The sequence below is a fragment of the Lissotriton vulgaris genome, chromosome 10 (assembly GCF_964263255.1).
Source record: "Lissotriton vulgaris chromosome 10, aLisVul1.2, whole genome shotgun sequence".
In the NCBI taxonomy this organism is placed as follows: domain Eukaryota; kingdom Metazoa; phylum Chordata; class Amphibia; order Caudata; family Salamandridae; genus Lissotriton; species Lissotriton vulgaris.
Window position 1 is genome coordinate 120181783 of NC_141698.1, and position 26153 is coordinate 120207935.

The 26153-nt window shown below is 46.0% G+C and overlaps 1 protein-coding gene across 2 annotated transcripts in view; it reads left to right on the forward strand.

Moving 5' to 3' along the window:
* Positions 1-26153, forward strand: part of LOC147684809 (actin, cytoplasmic 3) — a 72371-nt gene that overhangs the window by 34101 nt on the left and 12117 nt on the right. For both annotated transcript variants that reach the window (XM_086940674.1, XM_086940673.1), the window contains exons 3-5: positions 10763-11002; positions 11637-12075; positions 16224-16405. In XM_086940674.1, coding sequence (XP_086796800.1) covers positions 10763-11002; positions 11637-12075; positions 16224-16405 — 861 coding nt within the window. The remainder of the gene's footprint in view (positions 1-10762; positions 11003-11636; positions 12076-16223; positions 16406-26153) is intronic.

A 26153-nucleotide genomic window follows, 5' to 3' on the forward strand; every position in this document is an offset into this window, starting at 1 on the left:
TTGGTGCGAGTTGCGGGGTTAATCTGTGGATGGGAGCTTCGTTATCTATTTTCTGCCTTCATCTTGGCCTCCGGCAGGAGGAGGCGTGCCTTGTGTCCCTTGGTCCTAGCGTGCCTTGTGTCCCTTGGTCCTAGCGTGCCTTGTGTCCCTTGGTCCTAGCGTGCCTTGTGTCCCTTGGTCCTAGCGTGCCTTGTGTCCCTTGGTCCTAGCAAAGTGGTGATGGGAGTTTAGGCAGTTCATTTGTCTGGGGGAGTCCGGTGATTTTATGAAGTACCGGAAATAAGGGGTGGGTGGCTGCCATCTTGGGGACAAGCCGCAGGTATTGGTGGTGATATGGGGTATGCGGTGCCTCCCGTTTTTGAGGCCAGTGTATTTGGGATAGATCGGTTGACCGGTTTGAGGAAGGATCCTCGTCCGTGTTGGTGTGAGTTACTTGGGTTGATCTGTCGGTGGGAACCAGGTTATCTATTTGCTGCCATCATCTTGGAGTCAGGCAGGAGGTGGTGTGCCGTATGTCCCTTGGTCCTGGGATTTCACGCTGATAATGCTACTTTGCCCTGTTCCGTATTCCGTTTGTTAATTGTCTGATTTAGGGAGAAGCCGCGTCACGTTGATGGTGCGAGATACAAGGGTTGATCCTGGTTAATTATTTGCTGTCAACATCTTAGGGTCAGGCAGGAGGTGGTGTGCCTTAACCCCTCCCAATCCTGGGATTTCGTGCCGACTATGCTTTTTGATTTTGCGTCTGCTTAAGCTCCTACGCATGGTTACGAGTTCCGGTGAGTAAACCCTTTGTTGATCATTTCTCAGATACTCATCGGAGTTGGTTTCTGTTGGGGTCGGGCGTTAGTTCTGCGACCAGTTTCAGTGTCTGCCGCTTATTCCTGCTCGTCTTTTGGGGCTTTAATTTATATTCTTTCAGTGTCTTGTTCACAGCTTTAGTTATCAGTGTTTCACACTTATCAGCATTTCTGACTCCTTGTGGGTCCAAGTTTGAGTGACCAGGATTAATAGTTGTGGAGCCTGTCGAGTCTACTGGCTACCTGATCTTCACCAGGACAGGGACATCTTGTCTCTTGTCTTGTATAGCACACATGACTCTTGAAACTGTTTGTAACGAGTGGCTTCAGGTATACATGCCTAGCATACTTCTGCTACGAGTTTTTCTCTGCTAGTTATGAAATATGGCGTGACTCCTCAGTTTGGTGTACTTTGCACTTTGGCACGGAGTCAATTGTTTTACACCATCTGGTTTCTTTGTAAATAGTCGGATCGGAGTTTGTGCTCAGAGCATGATTAAAGGTCCCATTTGATTTCTATGATCCAATTGCTTCAGATTTGAGTAAAACTAAGTCATTTTGTCTCCCTGATGCATGAACACCACCTGCAGTGCCGGGAGGAGTCTCCAGAATGTATTGTCAGAACGCTGCATGTGTGATGGGAACAAAAACCCTTTCAGAACTGCCCACATTGAAATCTGTTTGCACACCTCCATGAGGTGTGCAACCTATGCCGGACTCCAGACCACTACAACACCTCCTATGCATCACCTTCAGATCCAAAAGAAAACCTGAATATTGAAGGAAATGATGCTGGTTCCAACAGCGGCAATAAGTCCCTTGCTCACTTTTCCACTGTATTTTAGTCAGCCTGGCTGAGGGATATAACTCCCAAACCTGTCCCAGGATGCTTGTTTCTGGTCCAGGGGAGACCTGACTTGTCATTTTGGTCTGGACTGTTCCCATAAGATACAGGGTTAAGACTGATTTGCGTATGGCTGCATCTGAACTGGGGTATTTAAGTGAGCTAAAGAACTGATTGCTTCAACCCAGATCTGTGACTGGGGGTGAGTATCTGACAAGTTTCAGCGCTCCGTCCACCATCTCCTTATGTCGGCACAACAGCAGCTATACCAGCAGGGCTCCTTGGAGCCCCTACGTATTGTCTGGGAAGAAGATCCCCTCTGCACTGTAGAGCATGAAGATGCCAGCCTGTCTGGTATCCCGTTTGCACAACCAGCACCCAGCCTTGTATTTATTTAAGTCCAACTATGAGGGAATGACTAACATCAAGCTTGTGCCGAAGAACAGCCCACGAACAAACCACAGCAATGGTAGTGCATATGCCTTCAAGGGTGGACGCCAAACGAAGTCCTACACTGCTCCCAAGGGTGTCTAGCATCAACCCCGGAGTACAGATGCAAGGAGAAGGCAATACAAGAGCCCTTGCCTCCTTCGGGCTCTGGTCAGGACTGGCACAAACCTCTGGACTGAGCAAGCCTCCAATAAAGGGAATAAACCTTTGATCCAGAGTGGCTGCAAGGGCACCCAGCACCATCAGTTTTGTCCAAAGCAAGCACCAAACAAACATCCTGTGCTCAAGACACCATTGATGCAAGTCTTGCCTCAACGCTGAAGGCAAAGTCAACTTCGAGACCCCCATTAACACCTGAATAGGCTCCGGTCCTTGAAACGCCAACTAAACTGGATTCCAGGTAGCCGGGCCTGTTCCACCTCCACCGGCTGGTGGGCCAGACTGTTGGGTACCTTGTTTCAGACACCACTTCTGGCGGACACTGTTTCACAGCCTATTCGAAGCATGTGCATCTATAGCCACACATTCTTCTTATGTAATTATTACTTACTCTATGAACTTTTGTTCATAACATGTAGTGCTGGAGATTCACATGTGCTGGCTCCAGTCTTACCCAGAAGCCTGTCTTTTGCAGATTTTATCTTATTTCAATACACATTGTGCTATCAGCTAGACGCATCATAGGTAGGTTGAGGCTACAGCATACTTGCCCACTGAGCAGAAACAATCTAGTATATAATCGGTGGTCATTTGCAGTGTACACTACGAAAATGAGTCTCTCCATCGCGTGACTTGAGGCTTCTTCAAAGGAAAAGTTATTGGAAAATATCAAAGCCCAACACTAGATGGCAAGAGTATGCTGAGCTTGACTCCACAGCGCTGCAAACCACAAAGATGCTTACAGGGTAAGTAGGATTTTCTTTACTTTCTGATTTGCTGCTTTGACCCTTAATAATAGGGTCAGGAAGGCAGCGGCAGGGGTATATAAAGGGAAGCCAGTGGTATCAATCACTCAAACAAGCCATTTTAGAATAAAGGACATTGAGTAAAAAACATCTGGAACTTGCCTTCCCCTTTAACTTTCATGTAAGTGGAGGAGAAAATAAAAATGCGTACTCCACATCTGAACCTGTTGTGTATGCACCTACCTACGCCTAATTGAAATCTATGCAGCAGTACAAGCAGTTTAATTAAATCCTCCCACTAACCATTGTAGTGTGCTTCTGTAGTAATCTCTGTACTGTTAAACGTGGAAAATTGTTTGATGCCAGTTGTATGGATGTGGTCTGTGCTGACTAGAAATCCCAAAAGCGCCATGAAAGCGCAGCAAAGTCATTTGTTAATGTAAGGAACAGTGCTTAAGCGGAATAATCGGTTTACATGCTGTACGTTTACTGTGCTGTTCAGTGGTTTAGTCTAGATTTGTTCTACACTGTCCAAATTTCAGAGCATAGTGTAAACCTACCTACCTGACATCAGATTCTTCTATCCATAATAACTGATATTTCAGTGCTGTGTTAAATTGTCTGTTTTGAAGCCATATGTTCCAGTTCCACTAATTTAGACTGTCAATCAGGTAGAAGGTGTGGAACCTAGGAACTGTAAAATGTAAAATTGTGATAGTGCCTTGGTAATTATGGTTATGATGGCATTTTCATTAAAAAGGAATTAAAAATAACTTTAATGGAACGTTTTGTGTATCCAGATGTCCCAAAGTTCATCCATTTTGGGTTCCACAATGCAAGGTTCATGCTGGGTTCAGAACAGGGGAGATCAAAAACAATGTACCTTTTACAGTTTTAATTCCCCTAGAAATCCTGCTCTTTTGAGGCTATAAAAAAACTGAGCAGAATTGCACCAAACTTCGGTGCTCAAGGACATGCCCTTGCTTAGTTTGGTGTAAATCCATTAAGTAGTGTAGCGAAATTAGCGGTTGAATTGTCTGGGCATTCTGAAGTAAAATGTAAAACAATATGGACCGTTAATTTGTTGTAGTCTGTGAACCTTATTATAATCAGTGGATCCAAAACTTAAAAAAATCTATTGCCTGATAGAAAAAGGGCGCTTTCTCTTGTGTTCCACTTCAGTTGTGCAAACCTAGAATGAACTGATTGTCTGTCTGCAACTTGTTGAAAGATGTTACAGCTGCCATTACAGAATGTGGGGACTCGAAGGACCGCATGCAGGCGTTGAAAGCAGGGCCTGGAGTGTAGCCATCCTCCGTGGTCCGCAAGTGTCTGTCTGCAGCGGGGGTGGTGCTTGTTGTGGGTTGCACACCGGAAACTTTGTTGTATATGATTTTTATAAGACTATTTTGCTGAAAAAAACCTTCTCAAATACACTTGGAAAAAAGTAGCAGTTAAAGTGTATTTACGGAGGCAATTACAACTGAAAATAACGGACTCGAGTTATAGTTGAGAATGGATTCCATAACTTGCACACAACAAATGCAATATTTGTATCCTAAAAATATTTATCACAATAAGTAAGAACACCTGAAAGCGCTACGTAATTAATAGACCTAAATCTAATAAATCCTACATTTGTAGTCTTTCAGAGTTAACAAGCTCATGAAATTACAATTGCTGCAAGACTAGTGCATACTACAAATGTTCAAGATGTATAGATAAGTATACTGTAGCCAAGGGTTAGTACATCATTAGCATTGAGGCTATCACACAGGTAGGTCCTCCGCCTCATCTGGGCTCTTTCACAGTGTTCAGGGTAATGTATTATTTCTAATTTGAATTGCATGATTTACAAAGTCACTAGCATTATATTTGGTGTGGGAGTAATTTGCAATCTTATTTGGTCCGTTTTTTGTTGCACGATAAATGTGTTAAACATGCCTTTTGGTGGACCCACTTTCTTTTGCAAGTAGATTAAGGTCCCAATAAACTCAATGGGCACGGATTTGCCAAAATAATGGTTCATTCACAGGTTAGATCAACTTCTTGATGAAGAACCCAGTGGAGCATATACAGTTATAGGGATTCACAAACGCTAACATGGCAACCTGTGACATCAGAGGAACACTTCTGCTATAATTGGTAGTAGTCTAGTTCCGTAGGCTGGAGATGGAACTTAAATAATACATGTGGGCGTACCTCACAAGACTAAACTAGATATCACCCCCCCCCCACCACCACCACCACACCTGTCTATTTCGTTCTTTGAAGGTTTGCTCCAGGCCATTTTGAGTGACTAATGTGCTTATGGTACATTATATTGGTCTAGAGGGGACCTTCTCATGCTTCAGTTGCCCTACCACTGCTGGACACAGGTAGCTTAAGACCAGACCGCACCACATGTCCAGTAGAGGAGCACAACCAGGTTAGTTGACCGGAAATGTGCCAGAGAGGGTTGTATGGTTGGCGAAGTCTTTGAAATAGACAGTATTGACCTGGTAGCCAGTGGGTGGACTTTATAAAGAGAAGGGTGCTGCAGAGGGGACCCCTGACCCTACTCGCAGGCCAGGTTGCTCCCCTCCTGCCGCACAGTTCCATCGGTTGTGCATGTTCCTTCACCGACGCGAGTTCTACCCTGCTGTGCCCCCGAGCGTGATGTTTGACTGACTGTTTTTCGGTACTGTTATTTTGCTGCCTGGTTCTCTACCGTTTCCATTGTTGCCTTTGTTTCCCACTGCTGTGTGCTTAATTGTATTTAATTTTTTATAAAGTTCTTTGCCTTGCCGGTTTTCCCCCCACCTCCCCCCTTCTCTTCTGTACCCTCGCCCGATTCCTGCCGCTGCTCCCCTGCAGCCCCACCCCCTCGCCGCCCCGCTCCTGCCTCCCAGCTGATCCTCCCCTTCCCTACCCGCCTTAAATGGCAGCGGCTGGCGCGCCAGAGGCAAGCCTGTCTGCGCCTGGACCGCATCCAGCACCAGAACCCCTGGACCTCGCAATCGCCATGATTCCAGATTCTGATACGATTCTAACACCCTCCACGCTGAACACCGGCCAAGACCACCGCTGCTTCCAGGCCGCCCCGAAACGCACCCACGGACCCTTCACCTGCAACTTCACCTGCAACTTCACCTGCGACAGAACCACCAAACCTCCTACGACCGGATCCAACCACCTTCGCTGTTTACTCCAACACCCGCTCTGCACGCAAACACGCCATCTAGCTCTGGGACCTGCTCGACACCTCTGCCCCAGACGTTGCCTTCCTGACCGAGACCTGGTGGAATGACTCCTCGGCACCCATAGTCATCCCAGACAGCTACAAGATCACCCGCAGGGGTCGCACCAACGAAATTGGAGGAGGCTTAGCCATCATCCACAACTCAACCCACGCAGATGACACCCTCAACACCGTCGAACACCTGTCCTTCCGGATCCACACCAACACCACCCTCAGAGGAACACTTATCTAAAGACAACCCGGCTCTGTTCAGCGACTCATCGCCGACCTCACCAGCACACACGCGCCTCCACGGACTACATCCTCCTCGGGGACCTGAACTTCCACCTCGAACAACGACGACACCAACTCCGCCACCCTGATTGACAACCTCATAAGCATGGGCGGAAAATCCGTTTCGCTCGCGGATTCTCGGTAAATTCGCAATCCGCGAGATTCGCGAATCTCCCGCAAAATCCGCGAGCAGCGGATTTTGCTCGCACTGTTCGCGTGAGTTCGCGGCTTCCCAGTACAACTTCGCGCCCCGCGAATAAGTGCAAAATTGCAGAAATACGATCTTAGCAAAACTGAAACTACTTACCAGGTTCAAAAGTTCAGGCTCATCATTAGTAGCCATTTCCTGTAGTGCTTCCTGAGGGGCCCCTCCAGAGTTCAGTTGCCAGTTGCAACTATTATGTGACCCTGCTCTGAACCTCAGAATAGTTACACATATGCCACAAAGGTCCTGAATTACAGCTAAGGGAGACAAGCAGGAGCCAGGCTGGAAGTTCAAATCCATTAATCAGCCCCTAATTCATTATTGTCAGTTGGGGCAGGGCAGGTGTTGTAACTAATTTTGCAACAATGAAAGCACTTAGCAAGTGCAAAAGATCACTAATCAGGAAGCACTAAGGAAGCAGGTGCCAGCTAAAAAAATATTCTGTGACACATTAATCAGCCCCAAATTAATTCAGGTCACTTGAGGCAGGGAAGGTGTGCTTGCGTTGCCACAATAATGTACACTGACTGGACAACCAGAGGGTGCTGTGATGAAACAGAGGGTGACATGGGTGGGCCAGAGGGTGGCATGAGTAGTCAGAGTGGCAGTGATGAAGAAGAGTGTCCCAAACAGGCTGGACACGTAGAAACAACAAGATCGCGAAACTTGCGACCCGACAGGTAAGTTCGCAATTTGCTACATTGTACAAAACCCTCGCGAACTGGCAGAAACCCGCGCAAACACAAAAAAAAAAATTCGCGAGAATTCGCGGATTGCGAGTTCGCAAATCCGCAAAATTCGCGAACGCGAGATTCGCAAAATTCGCCCATGCTTACAACCTCGACTCAACAAACTCACCCACACCACTGTCACACGCTTGACCCACTCTTCTCCACAAGCACCCACTTTCTCTTCAACCACACCACTGAACTCCATTGGACCGACTACCGCTGCATCCATTTCACCTTGTAGAAACCAACCACGCACCACTGCACCCAATAACGCCCCGCCACTGTTGGAGTAAAGTCACCGAAGACCAGCTGACCTCCACCCTCCCCCAGAGCCCACCCACCGACCCAGACGTCCGCAACCCCACAGTGGATCGACGACTGCGCCAACACCCTCGCCCCACTCAAACCCGCCAACACCCTCGCCCGGCTCAAGAAACCCAACAGCCACACCAGCAAGAAAGCCACCTGGTTCACCGAAGAGCTCCAGACCTCCAAACGTACATGCCGGAAACTGGAGAAGAAATGGCTCCACGATCGTACACAATCCTACACCGGACAGCCACGCAGCCCACAAGGATGCCACACGCAAGCATCACCAACTCATCAGAACAGCCAAGAGATCGTCCTTCAAAACCCGCCTGGACAACGCACACGACAGCAAAGAGCTATTCAGCATTGTGAAGGAACTCCAGCGCCAACACAAACGACATCCTGGCTTCGCAAGACCTGTGCTACTCACTGGCCACCTTCCATCGCAAGATAGCTGATATCCACAACAGCTTCAACACCTCGACAGCCCTGACTACGGCAGACTCCATCCCCCCTGCGAACACCACCTGCACCAACCGCCTGACCTTTTGGTCCTACTTCCACGACGACGAGACACGCAAAGTCATGAACTCCATCCAATCGATATCGCCATCAGACCCCTGCCTACACCACATATTCAAGAAAGCAAACGCAGCCATCGCACCCCAACTACGGAAGGTCATCAACATCTCGACCGCGACATTCCCAGAGAGCTGGAAGCACGCCGAAATCCACCCCCTCAAGAAGCCCAAGGCGGACCCAAAGGACCTCAAGAACTTCCAGCCCATCTCCCTGCTCACTTTCCCAGCGAAGGTCATCGAGAATCTCCAACATGCAACTGGCCCGCCACCTCAAGGACCACATCTTAGAACTGTCCCAATCCGGATTCAGACGAAACCACAGTACCAAGACAGCCCTTATCACCGCCACAGACTAAATCAGGTGCCAACTAGACAATGGCGAAACTTCAAACCTCATCCTCCTGGACCTGTCAGCCGCCTTCGACAGTCTGCCACCGCACACTTAGGACATGCCTCCAAGAAGCCGGAATCCAGGAGAAGGCCCTGGACTGGACCACATCCTTTACCACCGGTAGAACCCAGAGTCTGCCTCCCACCCTTCCGATCCAAAGCCACCGACCTAATCTGCAGCGTAATCCAGGGCTCATCCCTCAGCCCAACACTGTTCAACGTCTACATGGCCCCCCTCGCACAAGTGGCCCGCCAGCACGACCTGAACATAATCTCCTACACAGACGACACCCAGCTCATCCTCTCCCTCACAAAGGACCCACACACCGCCAAAACAAACTCCACAAGGGAATGAAGGCAGTTGCCGAGTAGATGAGAAGCAGCCGTCAAACTGAACGCTGACAAGACTGAGGTCCTCACCCTCTGCCCCACCCCCTCTGCCTGGGACTGCTTCTGGTGGCCGACCACACTAGAAACAGCACTAACACCCACGGACCACGCACCCAACATAGGATTCATCCTAGACTCTTCCCTCCATCTCGAAGCAGGTCAATGCCGTCTCCTCCTGCTACAACACCCTCCTCATGCTCCACAGAATCTACAAGTGGATATCGACCGGAACCAGAAGAACGGTGACCCAAGCCCTAGCCAACAGCAGGCTGGAGTACGGCAACACACTCTACGCAGGAATCCTGGCCAAACACCTACAAAGACTGCAGGAATCCTGGCCAAACACCTACGACTGCAACGCATCCAAAACACCTCCGCCTGCCTGATCCTCAACATCCCCTGCCGCAGCCACATCACCCCCCACCAAGACACCTGCACTGGCTCCCCATCAACAAAAGGATCACCTTCAAGCTACTCTCCCACGCACACAAAGCACTCCAACACTGGACCGGCCTACCTGAACAGCAGACTCCGCTTCTACACCCCCACCTGCCAGCTCCGCCCTGCCAACCTTGCCCTCACCGCCGTCCCTTTGCATCCAACGAACGACCTCTGGTGGCAGATCCATCTCCTCCTTCCTCGCCGCCAAGACCTGGAACACCCTCACGACCCATCTGCAGCAGACCCAAGACCTGCTCACCTTCAGAAGACTCGAGACCTGGCTCTTTGAGCAGTAGCAGCACCCCCCTCCCCTCAGCGCTTTGAGACCCTCACGGGTAAGTATTGTGCTTTACAAGTGACCGATTGTGATTGTAGTGAGTGTACATTAATCTGCTCTCCTCTGAGGGTGAAGCAACAGTATAATGTTAAACGCAACCATACTTGCATCATCCATATCCAGTGACATATAAAGAATCTGCACACAGATCAAGGAGGTGAGGTATTGTGACCGGACAGTCTAGTCTGTCCTAATTCCTTACCGTGTGAGGTAGAATCCAACATTTTCTCAACAGATGATCCTTCAGTTCTATGCCCATTTAATAGATGGGTCGAAAAAAATGAAAATCTGTAACTAATCTCAGTCTGAAAGTACTATTCCATGCATTAATTCTGACTACAATAAAGTACTTTCTTTGTGGTGCAGGTTTATCTAGTCATGAAGTGTGGATAATCCGTGGAAGAATGAGCCATTCTACACCTTTATTTGCCCCTGTTGTGCTCTTTTGAACTATATGTATGCTGCAGCATTTTGCTACACAATGGAACAGTCTTGATTTGTCTTCTGCACTTAATAGTGTTTCTTCAATAGGCATGGAGAACAGTGATATCCTCAGCTCCCTCGACTTACTTTATTAAGCGTGATGTTCCTATCTGAAAGGATCTGCTCTAACTACAGTGTTGTCTGAAAATATACTGAAGTGGTTTGAGGAAGCCCGGTGATGGTGGTTTTAAGTGCCTGTATTGCTTGCTACCTGAGGTGTACCATTTACCTGTAATTCCTTTTTCAGCTTGACTTTATATTTACTAATCTGATACCCTATCTGCCTTGTCCAGCCTCTCTTAATATCCATTGGAACGTAAACCAACTATGGAATTTTCCTTTGGCAATTCATAGCTTTTACAATGACCTTATGTTTTCAAAGGGTGTCATGGTTGGCATGGGCCAAAAAGACAGCTACGTTGGTGATGAAGCTCAGAGCAAGCGTGGTATCCTGACACTGAAGTACCCTATTGAACACGGTATAGTCACCAATTGGGATGATATGGAGAAGATCTGGCACCACACCTTCTACAACGAGCTCCGTGTTGCCCCTGAGGAACATCCTGTACTTTTAACAGAGGCTCCACTGAACCCTAAGGCCAACAGAGAAAAGATGACTCAGGTGGGTAAACCTATGTTTTCCCCTGACAATTAAAGGAACTTCCACAGAAATGAAGATCTCTTCACTATCTAGGTTTGCCTAATCTGTTTTTCCACTCCAGGTTCTATGCTGTTTGGACTCTTTTTAATCTTACTTAAATCCAGTGTTACGAGAGCGAATTAGAAATTGAACATCTACTCTCCAAGGAGACCCAAAAATTGAAAACTGGTTCCCAAAAGGAAGGGTGCATATTTGAGATGTGGTGAATCTGTTTGATCTCATAACGTTAGTTTGTGTAGTTCCCTTTTTGCGACTGCCTTGCACAGTTCTATAGCGCCATCTTCCAGCGACCTGAAGTGCTTGCTTGGAAAGTACCTATATATATCTGTATGTGGAATGATCTGTTTGAATTACCCAGCAGTATAAAGCTACCTTTTGCATGCTGGATTCATTAGAATGTTAAGACTCTGGAACAGGTTTTTAATGCAGTAAAATGCTGAACTTGACAATTTTCAAATATCAAAGTTTCAGATATGCTATGGAAAATGCACAATATCCAGTTTTGTATGGAATTACTACCATGGAGTCGAAGTACCTTCTGAGTGGGACAGGTTGTGTAAAGTTCTCAATATTAATTGAATTCTTTTACCTCTAGATCATGTTTGAGACCTTCAACACCCCGGCCATGTATGTGGCAATCCAGGCTGTGCTGTCCCTGTATGCCTCTGGTCGTACCACAGGTATTGTGATGGATTCCGGTGATGGTGTCACCCATACAGTGCCCATCTATGAAGGTTATGCCCTGCCTCATGCCATCCTGCGTCTTGACTTGGCTGGTCGTGACCTGACGGACTACCTCATGAAGATCCTGACCGAGAGAGGCTACAGCTTCACAACCACAGCTGAAAGGGAAATTGTGCGTGACATCAAGGAGAAGCTCTGCTATGTCGCCCTGGACTTTGAGCAGGAAATGGCCACTGCTGCTTCTTCATCCTCTCTAGAGAAGAGCTATGAATTGCCAGATGGCCAGGTGATCACCATTGGCAATGAGAGGTTCCGTGCTCCTGAGGCTCTTTTCCAGCCTGCCTTCCTCGGTGAGTAGTCTTGCCCCACTTTTCATCATAAGTCTTTGAAGACAAGCAGGAAATGTATGCATCTGAAGAACAATATTTATAGTATGTACAGGAATACCTTAATTGGAGCACTAGTTGCTGCTCTTTGAATGCAGGTCATTAGGTGGTAAAAATGTGGTCTTGTTGGCGCTTCAAAATGTCCTTAATGTTGATCAGGAACAGTGAGGCACGAGTACACATTTAATGAGGTTTACATTTTGAGGCAGATGTAGAACAAGCCACTTATATGAATTTGAGTGTATACAATATCTGCACTTTTCTAAATGATCGTGTGGTAGTATTGGTTGTTTGCAGGGTTGTTTCTTGTAGAGTGTGATGTTAGACACTTTGTTTAATATAACTTTTGGGTTGGATGTAAGGACCATTTTAAATTTGGGGAGCAGTAGTATTCAAGTTTGGTATCAAATTCTGCTAAAAGGGTTTGTAGTTGTACCCGATTTTTCATAACCGCTTTGGGGATGCTCCTGGGATCTAGAAGGTTGAGGTTGAAGGATGTGTGGACTTTGTGAGTGTCTGGAAAAAAGTGGGTGAAGTGGACTCTGGTACACTAGACCATGCATTCCAAAGCACCAGAATAAGGTTCCTGGAATGGATCTTTCTGTAGTTTTGGAGATGTTTTGTGTTTGTGGGGTGGAGGTTAACAACTATGGGTGTTATATTCAAGGGCATAGAAGTGGGAGGTTCGTGTAACTCAATGGTGCCATTGTGTTTGAGAGATGTGTTGATACTGGATTGTATATGGAGTATGAGGGCAGGGAGTGGCATCGTACTAAAGCATGGTTTGGTTGCTACTTTTTCAGAGGAACTGGTTACAGGGTAAGGCACAGAGCGGGATACCACAAGTCACTGGATGACTCAAGTGCACAAAACCAGGATTCAGAGTTAGCACCTTGTGTTGTAGTGTAGTTCCTATTTTCCCAATAGGCCCTGCGCATTGGAATAACAAACAGTAGTATGGACATAGAAGTGCGGATCTTCCAGGTCTCCACTGACAATGCTAAACTTAATTGGGTTTGTTACCAACTAGCTCTGAGGTCACTGGAAAATTTCTTGACTGAATAGGAAGTGATCAGCTTCCCTGGTACAGACAAGAAGAGATTCAGTTTTCCAACAACCGCATAAACATGACAACTTTGCTCTTAGAATAAGAGTCAATCTCTAGAGTCGTGTGAAACAATAGACAGTTATTTTACTCAATCAGTTTTGTGCAGATTACTTTCACCAAAGTGCAGAGAATAGAGACTGGCGTTTTCAATAAAAGTATTTATTGAACAGTCTTTCTTCTCGTGCAAGAGAATTGAATTGCCACAATTGCAAGACTAGTTATTATAAAAAGTGCGTACAGTAAAATGAGGATTGCGAAATAATACTCAAATTTCAAAGCTTTATTCGACATTTGTCATAAAAGCATCCTTCCTATCCCTATTACAATAAATACTACAGCTAAAAATACTTTCTAAAACACATATTAAACATTGACAGTCGAATGCTATACATGTTAAAAATACAAAAAAAAGTTTTTCCAATGTTCATAAAAGTTATTTTTAAAAAGACCATTCATACAACGGAATGATTAGATAATAGCAGCCATATTTCATGTTATATATTTGACATTAAAGTGCGAGTGCGGATTGCCCATGCCCAAGCAAGAAATTTAACTACAGCAACTACAAATGGTGTAGAACAATCGGATTCTAGTATTCTGAGGGCTATCGATTGACTACGGGTACCAACATTTGAGCACACTGGCTTTAGCCATTTGCGCCTAGGGCTGGCATACAATGGGCAACAGAACAACAAATGGGAAATGTGCACTATTTGATCCTTACAATAATAGCAATGTTCATCCCACTTTGGAGACCAGTGTTTCTTAAAAGCATTCACTGGTAATGTTCCTATACGAAATTGGAAGTATAGTTTCCTGTCATGTGGTTGTTCAATTATATCCCGATATGTTTCGCATGACTGGTACATTTTTATATCAAAAAAGCGAGTAGACCATTTTGATTGGGATCCTTTACAGAACATTGTTAAATACACCATCTCCCAATATAGTTCTTTCAATTTTGCTTTCGAAGGAAAACTAGCCACATCATTAGTGCCCCATAGGTTTTCCAGCTTTAACTTTACAAGAAGTCCCCGTAGTTCTTTTAGCCATTCAATACAATGAAAACTATCATACTTGACAACATCTGCCAGAGCTGCGGCATAATGGCTTAGCTCTGGAGTCACCATCAGGCGTCTCCAATACAAAAGTGGCCGTAGTCTAGCTATGTCCTCAATACTTTTTCTGCCAAGGTCCAGTTTCAGAGGAGTTATGGGTGTACTTTGGGGGACCATTACAAGCCCTCGTAAAAATCTGTTTTCTGCACGTCCCAACTCTCCCAAGTTTGAAAACCCCTAGAATTCGGAGCCATATAAACAGGCGCCCAGTACTTTCATATTATAGATTTCAAGTGCACAGTTTACCGGCTTTGTTAGCGAGGCTCGATGTTTTAAAGCAACTGCGCCTGCGAGCTGGCTAAACTTCAATACTGTCGTGTTAATGTGCGATTTCCACTTCATGTTTCCCTGTAGAATGATGCCTAGGTAAGAAAAAGCATCCACTTTCTTTAGGGGGGTGCCTTTGTATTTTATTACACCTTTGAAAGTGGACTGATAATTTAGTTTTGGTGGTATTCAGTTCAAGGCCCCTACTATCACAAAATTCACCAAAGGCATCAACCACTTTTTGGAGACCGCTCGGCGTGCGTGAAAGTAAAAGCGTGTCGTCCGCAAACATTAGGACGGGGACGTGGGAGCCTGCTATAATTGGAGCGTCACTTGGGGATTTCTTTAGATGGTCAACAATACCATTTATATAGATTGAAAATAGTGTTGGCGCTAGGACGCACCCTTGTCTTACTTCTCGTTCTACTGGGAAGGGGTCTGTTACTTCTCCCTGCTTGCCCCACCTGATTTTAGCAAAATTGTTTTCGTGGAGGCGAACTAGGAGAGCGAGGAGTTCCTGGCTTAATCCTACATCAGCCAAAGTCTGCCACAGTTTTTCTCTAGGGACCAGGTCGAAAGCTGCTTTTAAGTCCACAAAAACGGCATACAATGAACCCTTTTTTAGTGTGACATTTCTCCAATAGATAGTTATGAATTAAAGGACTTGGTCAACACTACTAGTCAGGGGCGAAACCCTGCCTGGTAGGGTGACAGTATGTTCTTTTCGTCAATCCATTGTTGCAACTTGTTCTGGACTAGGCGCCCCATCAGTTTTTGTGCTGTGTCAATGAGACTGATGGGTCTGTAGTTTTTAGCTAGAGTTTTATCGCCTTTTTTAAATATAGGGATGATTTCTGCTCCCTTCCATGAAGCGGGCACTTCCCTCCCATCGCCACTAAATTAGCCAACATTTTAAAGTAAGTACACCAGGAATTCCGGTCCGATAGAAATATGTCCGCCGGGATTCCATCCATGCCTGGAGCTTTTCCACCCGCTATGCAATCCAATGCTTTGCTAACATCCTTTTCATTAAATATTTGGTGTTTGAAGATGGATGGGGGGGGGGGTTGATCAGAAATATAGGCTGGATTTCGGGCATACTGTGGTTTGAAAAACTCAGTCTTTATTTATAGCAACATAATTTTGTGGCTGGGCAGCTATCCCACCCCTCTCCCATTTTACTGTGGCCCAAAATCGCTTGAAATCCTTGGCAGCACAGGCCTCCTTCAATTCATACCAGCATTCCTCATCCCAGCGTTTCCTGGCCTGTTTTTGGGTCTGTCTGTAGTTGTCTCTCGCCCTCCTAATTGCTATGGCATTGCCTGTTCTCAATTCCGTACTCGGGTTGAGTCGTGCCAACCTACAGCTCTTGTCATACCAACCTTGTCTTGGTTGGTTTTTTTTTTGCTTTGTTGGGATCTACTGTTTTAATGAAGAAGCTTTGAATTTTGCAAAGGAGGTTTTCATGGGCCTCCATGTATTCTTGGAAGTTAAGCTTCCCATAATGGGACTTGATGTCGTTTACTTCAAAAGGATTAATTAGCACTGAAAATATAAAGGTTGTAAACTTGTTTTTTTGTTCAGTCTCCTGTACTGATTTTCTTTTTATTTCCCAATAGGTATGGAGAGTAGCGGTATCCATGAAACTACATATAATTCCATTATGAAATGTGATGTTGATATCCGCAAGGACCTGTATGCCAACACAGTGATGTCTGGTGGTACCACTATGTACCCAGGTATTGCAGACCGAATGCAGAAGGAGATCACTGCACTGGCACCTAGCACTATGAAAATTAAGGTAGGATTTACTTGCAAGTGACAGGTCTCTTTCCTTAGTCTGAGATTTATTGGGGTACCCGATGGGACGGCTCTGTGCTTAAGAAGAGCACATATAAAGAGGTATAAACTGGCTGGGGACCTGCCTGCCATGTTGAGCTACAGCAGATATAGCCGATACAATAGTGTGGATATATCTTCAGCAGATTAAATTGGTTTTAAAACTCTGTTTGGAATGCTCTTTCATACTTGTTCCGTCACTTAACGCCTTACTAGAGTCGCCCCACTTACTGTCATACTATTCCTTTTTCTGCTCCAGGTCTACTAATTTACCTCTTGTTTCAACAAAGCTTGCTTTGCACCACCATCTTGCCCCCAACACTTTTTTATGGGCGTGAGTGGTAGGTCATTTGTTTCCTATTGCAATTTCTTAGTCTCTCGATCATGCATTACTAAAACGACCAAGTTTTAACATTTTTCACACCAGACGGACAGCAGGAAATGGAGTAGTGCCGCTCATTGAGAACACCAGTAGAAAATTATGCACAGTAATGTTTTTTCACATAGTTAGCTAGGTCACCGAAGTCTTCTATATCTCATATTGCAGTCATGACACCACCCTTGAATATTCAAGGTACTTTAGTTTTAACCTGCAACTGCACACATTCAAATATGGGACAATGATGCTACTAGAGACGGTTGGAAATACGTTTGTGTGCAGATGGCAGGCAATCATGCCTAACGTACTAGTTTGCCCCAGACAAATGCTTTATTGCATTACTTTGGTTGTAGCAACAGCTCTGGCCTTTGGGGGTACATACATAAAATTGCCTGACCTGGTTCAACTATCTGTTTCAGTTTACCCTGACCACTTCTGCAGGACAATAAGTTATTGGGGGGACCCTGGATTTGCGGATCAAATGTGTTTGAACACCTTTTTGAGAATTATTGTCAATAATAAACTGATGAAGACTCCAACAGAAGATCAGGTTTCACCATTACCATTGTTTCCCACACGCTCAAAGGGTGGATTGACTCCCTCATCCGTGCCAAGCCCGAAGTAGTTGATCTGTAGATCATCAATCAAATCATTTTCTGCAAATCTTTGCACCTTGAAGTGTGAAGGTGTGACACAGAAGAGAATGAAGTGATAAAGACTACATTTTCAGCTGCATTAGATTATTCAAATACAAATTCCAGCCAATTTTGTCTGAACAAGTTCATAAGAATTGCCTTACTTCTTCCCAACCCCCTGTCCCGTCCCCCCCCCCCCCCCCCCCCCATGTGAAAGTCGTACCAAGAGCTATACCTCCCAGAATAGATGTGAGCTACCTGCTCGGTGTTCATTACAATTTCCTTTTTTTTAAAAATGTTTATTTTAAACCAACATTTTCAGATAAATCGTACAAAATACTTTGCTAATCAGATAACCAGTCATGACCACGTAAGCAAAACAAAAACATATATTAACATCCAGTTTTTACTTTTTTTTTTTTCCCTCCCTCCCTCCTCCCCTCCCCCACCACCCAGCCCACTCACTTCCCGGGACCAAAGGGTATTGAATTCCAGACTACTACCTTCTAGTCTATCTACTTGCTGTACATCCTGACTTTGGCAGGGTTGTCTGCTTAACTGTTTACCAAATTAAAATTAAGATATAGGATCATTAATCCATGAAGTAATTGGAGCCCATATGTCTGCCCCTTTTTTGCGGGCTCTAACTCCTTTGCATTTATAAACTTCTTTCTCCCAGCGGTATGTAGCCAGCAGTTTTCCCAGCCAACAGTGAACTGACGGGGGCTCTTTGTCGAACTATACTGTTGCTATAGTAAGCCTGACCCCCCCCCACCTCCCCCCATCAGAATTTAGAGCAGTCTTGTTGGGTGAAGACCACCCCTGATTGCTTACGCCCAGCATTATAACCTGTGGTGACACACAAATAATGGTTAGAGATATTGTGTTAACATAATGACCCACTTTCCCAATTAGACTGATTAGACTGGGGCATGTTGCGAAAATATGCACACTATCGGCGCCTAATTCTCTGCACCGGGAGCAGTTAATACCAGAAGTACCTCCCCACCTATGTATCCTTGCTGGAGTAATGTACAGGTTAAACCAGGTTTTATAGCACTGAATCTGAATATTAGCTGAGATAGCTGCGGTAGAGCTTAATGTTAAAGAATCCTTGCAGGCCCCTTGGTCAGCCTGCACCTTCTCTTGCCAAAGATCCGTATGCTTACACATCATCCTCCTTTAAATTATTAAGTGAGTGTAAAGTTTAGAAATTGAAACCCCTTGTGAACCGAAGACTGCCTCCATTAGTGGAAATTTATGACCCTGGACCGGCTTTCTAAATAGGTAGTCCCTAATTTGTAAGTATTTAAAAAAGTGATTATTCCCCACACCAAATTCGTCTTTAACTAGAGCAAATGGCAGTTATGTTGTCCCTAATTAGATCCCCAATGAGCCTTCTCCCTTTCTCCTTCCAAACTTCCATTTAGCCATCGTGTAAAATTTCTGGTAGCAGTTGGTTGTTATGTAGGGACGTATAGATGTGTATCCTATTTAATTTCTTCCTAATTGAGGTCCAAATTTTAAAAGCACCCAACATTACCTTGAATTTAACTCTTTTGAAGTAGGCAAGATCAATATGCCGTGTCTGACGACTGTGGGCCTCTTCCCCAAGCAGTAATTTGTATATGGAGGGGTAGGATCCAGCTTGGTCTTCAATATCTCCTCTGCCCAGCAGATCGGACAGCTGCTGGAGATTAGCCGCCCAATAAAATATCTGAATATCTGGGACCGACCAGCCCCCCCGATCCTTAGCTAACGTCGTACTTCAATGCCCTCCGTGGATTCTTCCCTGCCCATAGCTTGGTTAAAGGCAGAAAGCCATTTTTTATTAACTTCCAGGGGGATTGATCTAAAAAAATAAAAAAATTCTAGGAAGGAACATCATTTTGATGACGTTGCACCTTCCTAGTAGTGTTAGGTGGAGGTTGCTCATCCTATTGAAATCCGCCTTAGTTTTAAATAGTAGCGGCGCCAAATTGCATTGTACTATCTCATCCACTTTTGCTGTGATTTCCACCCAGAGATATCTAGATTTCTCTGTAACCCTTCTATCTGCCATATTTACCTTGGAATGTTTAATGATCGTAGTTTTCTCCCTGTTCAGGTAATATCCTGACACTACCCCAAATTTTTCAGCCTCTTTTTCTACCACCCTAACTGCCTCCACTGGGTTAGATGTTATGGTGAGATTGTCTGCATAAGCTAAGATCTTTACTTCTCCTCCCATGGTGAGAGCTGCCCGGATGTCGTTGTTCTCCACTATTGTCCTAATAAAAGGGTCTATGTATAAAGCGAATAATTGTGGAGAACAAGGACACCCTTGGCGAGATCCGCAGGTAATCCTAATTAAATCTGATGCAGCGCCCATCATATTGATCCTTGCCTCAGGGTCTTGATACATACACCGTATTGCGTTGATATATCTTTCGCCCACACCCTGCTTTGCCATAGTGGCCCACAAGAAGGGCCAGGATACCCTGTCGAAAGCCTTTTCGGCTTCTAAGAGTATGGCCGCGACAGGGTCCCCTGACTCTCACGCTAGGTCAAATAGCGTGATCAACTTTCTTATGTGGTCAGTAGTCCCTCTTCCAGTTACGAATCCATGCTGAAATGGAGACACTAGTTTGGGTATAACCGCCGAAAGCCTGTTTGTTAAAAATTTTGAGTAGATTTTTAAATCCCTGTTCAGCAGGGTTATTGGTCTGTAGGAACCGAACTAATCAATTGGCTTACCTTTCTTTGGGAAAACTAGAATAGATGCCCCTTTTCAAGATTTTGGCGTAATCTGATCCCGATGTGCACTTTGAAAGACTTCCAGCATCAGCCCCATAATGTTTCTTGAATTTTTTATAAAATTCCCCTGGAATTGAGTCCGGCCCAGTGGCTTTGCCGATTGGGGGTCTGGTCTATCGCTGTTGACAATTCTTCCCAGGTAATCTGGTCCTCTAGTTGATTTCCCTCTTCTGCTGATAATTGATCCAAGGCCACTCCTGTTGGGTATTCCTGAATTTTCTGGCTCCCACCCCTGATATCTTCAGTATACAGTTTCTGATAAAATTTCTGAAATGCCGTAATAATGGCTTTTGGCTTCGTCACCGGCCCAAGGTCAGGATCCCTGATCTCTTATCCTGGCGTGCACTATTCTTTCCCTGGTGCGTGTCGCCAGAAGGTGCCCTGTTTTTTAACCACTCTCGTACACCCGGGATTTCAATGCCTCAAATATCAGCTAAGAAGGCAGCTGGTAAATATGAGTGATAGCAGATTTTGCGATAGTGACTTTTATCTGTGCCGCCTCTGAATCTACCAGCAGATAAGACATCAATTGGGCTTCAGCTGCACCTAATTCTTGATGTAACTAGTGCTACCGTAACTTTCTTCTATAAACCTGGGGATCCATTCGCCAACCTGCCGCATGTAATCGGTCTCACTTAAGTAAGCCCTGTTGAAAGACCACTGTGCCTGAAAGGTAGCTCCATATCTAGCTCAACCACTGGGGGTTATGGTCTGACATAACCTTTGGAAATAGCTTGATTGTACTATTGCAGGCTAATTCCTGAGAAACAAAGAAGTAATCCAGCCTAGTAAAGACTTTGTGGGGTGCGGAAAAGTACGTATATCCTGGATCAGCCCCCCTTTTCAGAGCCCACACATCTTCTAGCCCATGTAGTGCCTGCATCTGAGATGGCGTTAAATACTTTGGGCTTCCTGCCCTGGTAGGGAATCTTCCTTAAGGCGACTTTACAGTTCAGATTTTATATTTAGATCCCCGAATAGGATCAACTGTAGGGTCCAACCTACAAGTTCTGTTTTAAGCCAATCCAGCGGAGCCGGGTCATCCAATACTGACCCGTATACCGAACATAGAGTAAAATTTGTATTTTCAATACACCTCTGAACAATCACCCATCTACCCAGGCTGTCCACCTGATTATCGGGGGAAGCTAAGAAAGCCCCTTGTCAAATTCTTTGCCTGAACAGCCACCCCTTTTGTGCCACATTTTTGGGAAGTATTTGCAACAATATAATACCCAGACAGTTCCAGAAGTCTTTTCCTACTACCCTTAATGTGCATTTATTGAAGGCATAGGATATCGGCTCTCCGCGCTTGCACATCAATGCTGGTCTGCCTCCTTTTCTGGGAATTATTTACACCTCTGATATTTACGGAAGCAATTCTAATTTTCCTCCCCATTTATAGAATACAAAAATAACAGATAGGAACAAATAAATACGGTCAGACAACTGGAGAAAAAAAGAAGCACCGCATTTTATGCACACCCATCTCCCTTGACCTATTACTACTTCACCCGTGGCCCCAGCCACCCCCCCCCTCCCGGACTCTCCCTCCCTTCAATATGTCAAAGGTCCTGAGACCCTTGTGATGCCTCCTGCATGTGTTTGTGCCCCCCGACCCAGATCCCACACCCAAACCATTATGTGAAAACTGCCCAATTAACCAAACAAAAGAAAAAATAGCTAATTTCCTGCTACCCCTATCCTTAAGCTCATTCAAGTATTCCTGCACTTGGATCTCAGAGGTAAACACTCTAACCATGCCTTTTAACCACATGGCTGCTGTGGGGATTTTTCCCCTGTGCTGGGAAACTCTTGATGCCATTATTCATGACGAGCTCAGCTCGTCATCAGCACACGACACCCGTGGGTGATGACGAGCTGAGCTCGTCATCAGCAGCGAAAGGGTTAAGTATCACTTTAAGCCTAGCTGAACTAATCAGAAAAACTTCACACCCTTGCTGCTGGAAGGGGGAGATCAGAGAGCGAAGTCTCCATCTCCGCTCTACCGTGGTGTGGCAGAAGTCTGGGCGGACAAAGAAAGAATGTCCTGCTGCTGCTCTTTTTGCATCGGGCCGGGCTTTTTCAAATATGGCTTGACGCAGCAGGAAGTTACTAAGAAATATTGGTATGGCCTTCGGTTTGTCTTCCTGGCCTGATCTCCTCTTGAGCATTAAAGGAAACCTGTGCACCCTTTGTACTTCTGCATCCCAATCCCAGTGAGACCATTCTGGGAAGGCCTCATGAAAGTCTCAAAACAAAACCTCGATCGTCTCCTTCCTCCTTTTCATCAATCCCTAGCAGCCGTCTGTTGTTCCGCCGCAGTCTGTTTTTGAAGTCCTCTAACTTCCAAAGAACATCCGTTAATCTACGTTCTTGCAAGGTAGTCTGCTTGTTGGAGCTCTCAACAGTTGCCGCCAGCTGGACTATGCGCTCTTACAGTGCCGTCGTTTATCTCTGAGCAAGCCTTATGGACCTTCCTGACCGCCCCCTGAAGTTTTCTGGTGGCGGCGTGGGCCCTTTTGTGCTCCTGTTGGGCTTCTGACTGTAGTTGCTTTAGGGTGGCATAGATTAAATCCATCGAAGCTGGGCTGCCCTTCGCCCCCGACCAAGAGTCTACGCCTTTGATGGTATGCTGCCCAGCTGCTGTCTGGCTCCAATGCTCCCTCCAGGTGTGAGGCGAAATAGTCCCAAACCAGCTGGTTTGACTGGCTAGCATCAGAAGTGAATCCGAGATCTTTCCCAGAGTCTCTGTGGGTTTTCTTCCTACTTCGGGCAGGCAAGCACTTCTATGTGTCAGGCTTAAGAGCAGTGTCGCTACTATCTGAGGAGAGCCCATCAGGACTGCTCTGCCAGCTCTTCTGATGCATCAGATTAATCTGTCATGGAATAAAATTTGTCCACCTCAGGGTTCCCTACGCCTGCTCCTGCCATAGGTACCTGGTCTGTTGCGTCCAGTATGTTTTTAGACTGGGTTTTAGACTGGGTTCTGATATCCAAGCCTCCGATCTTTCCTTCAGCTGCCAACATGTCCACTGCAGTTTCTACTACTACAGAGGGCTTGGGGAAGCCGTAGTAAAAATATTTGCCAGGCCGTCAGCAAGACCATTTATCTCCTCTGCGCTTGACACCAGGCCCCGAGTGGTGGTAGTGGTAGATACAATGTCTTGTGGCCCTTTGCCACCCCCCTTGGCAGCAGCTTTATCCACAATCTTGTCGGCTATTGTTTTCTCAACCCAAAATCTTTTAGCCCAGCATCTTTGTCTTTAAAAATATTGCCATTAGCGTTACTGCTGCTAGTGTTTTTACCTTGGGTAGTTCCTGGGACTGTTTGTAAAGAATTATTGCTGGCACCTCTGTCAGCAAACATCCCCGGCACAGTTGGTGCCTTGCTGTGGGCTCCTTTCTCCCCTTTCCACTCTCTTGGAGTAGTTCTCACCCCCTGTGCACCGTCCCCGGGCAGAGCAGAGTGGGGAGCATCCGCGTTGGAGTCAGGGGCTCTACTCTCGCCGGCACGTCGAGGTGGATGCAGGTAGGGAAGCCTGATTGACACTCGCTCCGCTCGCATCCCTCACCGTCTTTCCCTTCGGAGGCATTCGCGTGAGTTGGGCTCACCGGTGATACAACAGCGTATCTGATTCCCCCTCTGCTCCGTACTGCTGAAAACGGCGGTTGCTGCTTCTCTCCAAGTCGAACGCTTTGATGGCGAGTCCACGCTACCGGGAGAAGGCTGAGCTGCATCCGTCAGAGGCTTAGGTAAGAATTATTCTTAAAGGGTGTACCGATATCCGATAACTCGCAGCATGACTCTCAGCATGACTTGCAGGCAATTTTCAAGTGATTTCCTGCATAATTGGGCAGTAAGCAAGTATTGCAGAGTCACAAAGCGGGCCGTGGTCGGGAGACAGCTAACAGCAAGACTCACACAGCCGCCATCTTGCCCCGAGACACTAATCCCTTTTCATTACAATTTCCAATGTGATGTGGTAAATTCTGCTAGCGCAGCACATTCAGCAGGGGTACACGTCCAGATTCACTGCTTCCAATCCCTCTTGATGCTCAAGCGAATGAAACTTACAAGTAACACTGAAGTACAATAAAAACAAACTATGCAGGATACAGCAACCCAATAATTACCCTTAGAGTAGATTGCCGGGGGCTTGCTCAGAACCACCATTTAATCATTTCTACCATCTCCACCTCTTAAAGAAATACCTGTGGTCTTCTCCCCCCCCCCCCCCCCCCTCAACAAAACTCTTCAATATCTGAATGTGACTACAATACGACTATGTCCGCAAGAAGCTAATTATGTGGGTGTCTGGTTGAAGAGATGGCACGTAGCTCTACAAAAGGTCCCACAACATCACCCCAATTCTCCCTAGCAGTTTCCCCGCCATGGAATTTCTCACATTACTCTTCAGACTTGCGTTGCCCAAGGCCCTGCCCAGTTTGTGATCTAATAGGATCCCTTCAGTACATGGGCACTGTGAAATGTTGTTGTTCTTACCATTTCTTTGTTTATTGCTGATATTACATTTCTTTTAATAAATGTAACAATTAATATGAATATGGCTTCAAAGAGCTACACTGTAGTTTATAAGGAATACTTATTGGAGCTGTTGTATTCAACATTCTGATAGATACATTTGCCAGTGGATTCTTCACCTTGTGAATATCCCCTTGCGTCAGCAACATTCAGAAATTCTTTTTGTAGCTTCGCGCCGGCATGATGACATCAGTTCCCTTTTTTCCGCGTTGACACTAACGGTTTTGGGCAATCTCTGTAGCTGTTGGTAAATTTGTTAATTTTCTTAGTTTACCTGCTTCATTGTATATATAACGGGGAGTGCGGTAAAATGATGTCAATCACGGACCCGCACGAGGATTGTATCTGGTGCCTGAGTTCGGACCATGATGTCGACTGCAGCTCCTCATGTCGAAAGATGAACCCGAAGGCGCTTCGTGAGAGGGAGACCAAGCTTCTGATGAAGTTGAGAGGTAAAAGAGAAGAAGACTTCAAGATCTCGTTCGAGGAGGTCGAGATCAAGATCCCGTACGGCGTCGCCTTCGAAGTCTTCTTCAGATCATGCTTCGAAGAAGAAACATAAGCAGCGAAAGTATGACTCTAGACGTCACTCTGGTAATGATTCGGACTCTAGATCGAAGTCTCCTAAGAGTAAGCATGGAAAGGATGTGGTGTCCATCTCCAGAGGTCTTGGATCCAGAAGGTGAGGCTTCGCCTTTGAAGTCGTGGACTCGGTCACCGACTCCGAATCCATCTCGGGCACCGTCTCGGCTCGAGCGGATGAAGAGGTCCCTTTGAAGGATCAGTACCTGTGGAGGAAGAGGCGAATCCGGAACCTCTAAAGGGTCAGTCTGAGGCATCTTACCCTCCTTTCCCTGCTCCTGGTCAAGACCCTACAGCATTTTTAAATGCTACGTATGGTGTCCATTCCAGAGCGTGGTACCCCTCTGGTGCACCTTCGGGTCCTATGGCATTTAATTTAAGAGTTCCCCACTCCTATGCTCCAGCACCCTTTATGCCTTTTATGCCGGCTCCGACGCCGCCTTGGCATTACTCTGTGCCGCTGAGGTCGTCGACGCCGATGCAGACTTCACCGGCTCAGTCGACCTCGAACAGCGCCCTGGGCCTTAGAATTCAATCTCAATGTAGATACCGGCTCCATCTGAGTCGTTCACAGATCCAATGGCTCTGTAGGTGAAAGAGGTCCAGAAGGGATGCTCAGTGCCTCATAGAGGAGCAAAGATATTGAGGCGGAGACTGAGATGGAAGGTGAGCTTCAGGAGGATTGTTTTGAGGATCTAGGAGAAGCTAGTGGTTTGGAACTTTCTCCTGAATGGGAGCTGCCATCTGTGTCTGATGCTCCTTCAAAGGATGC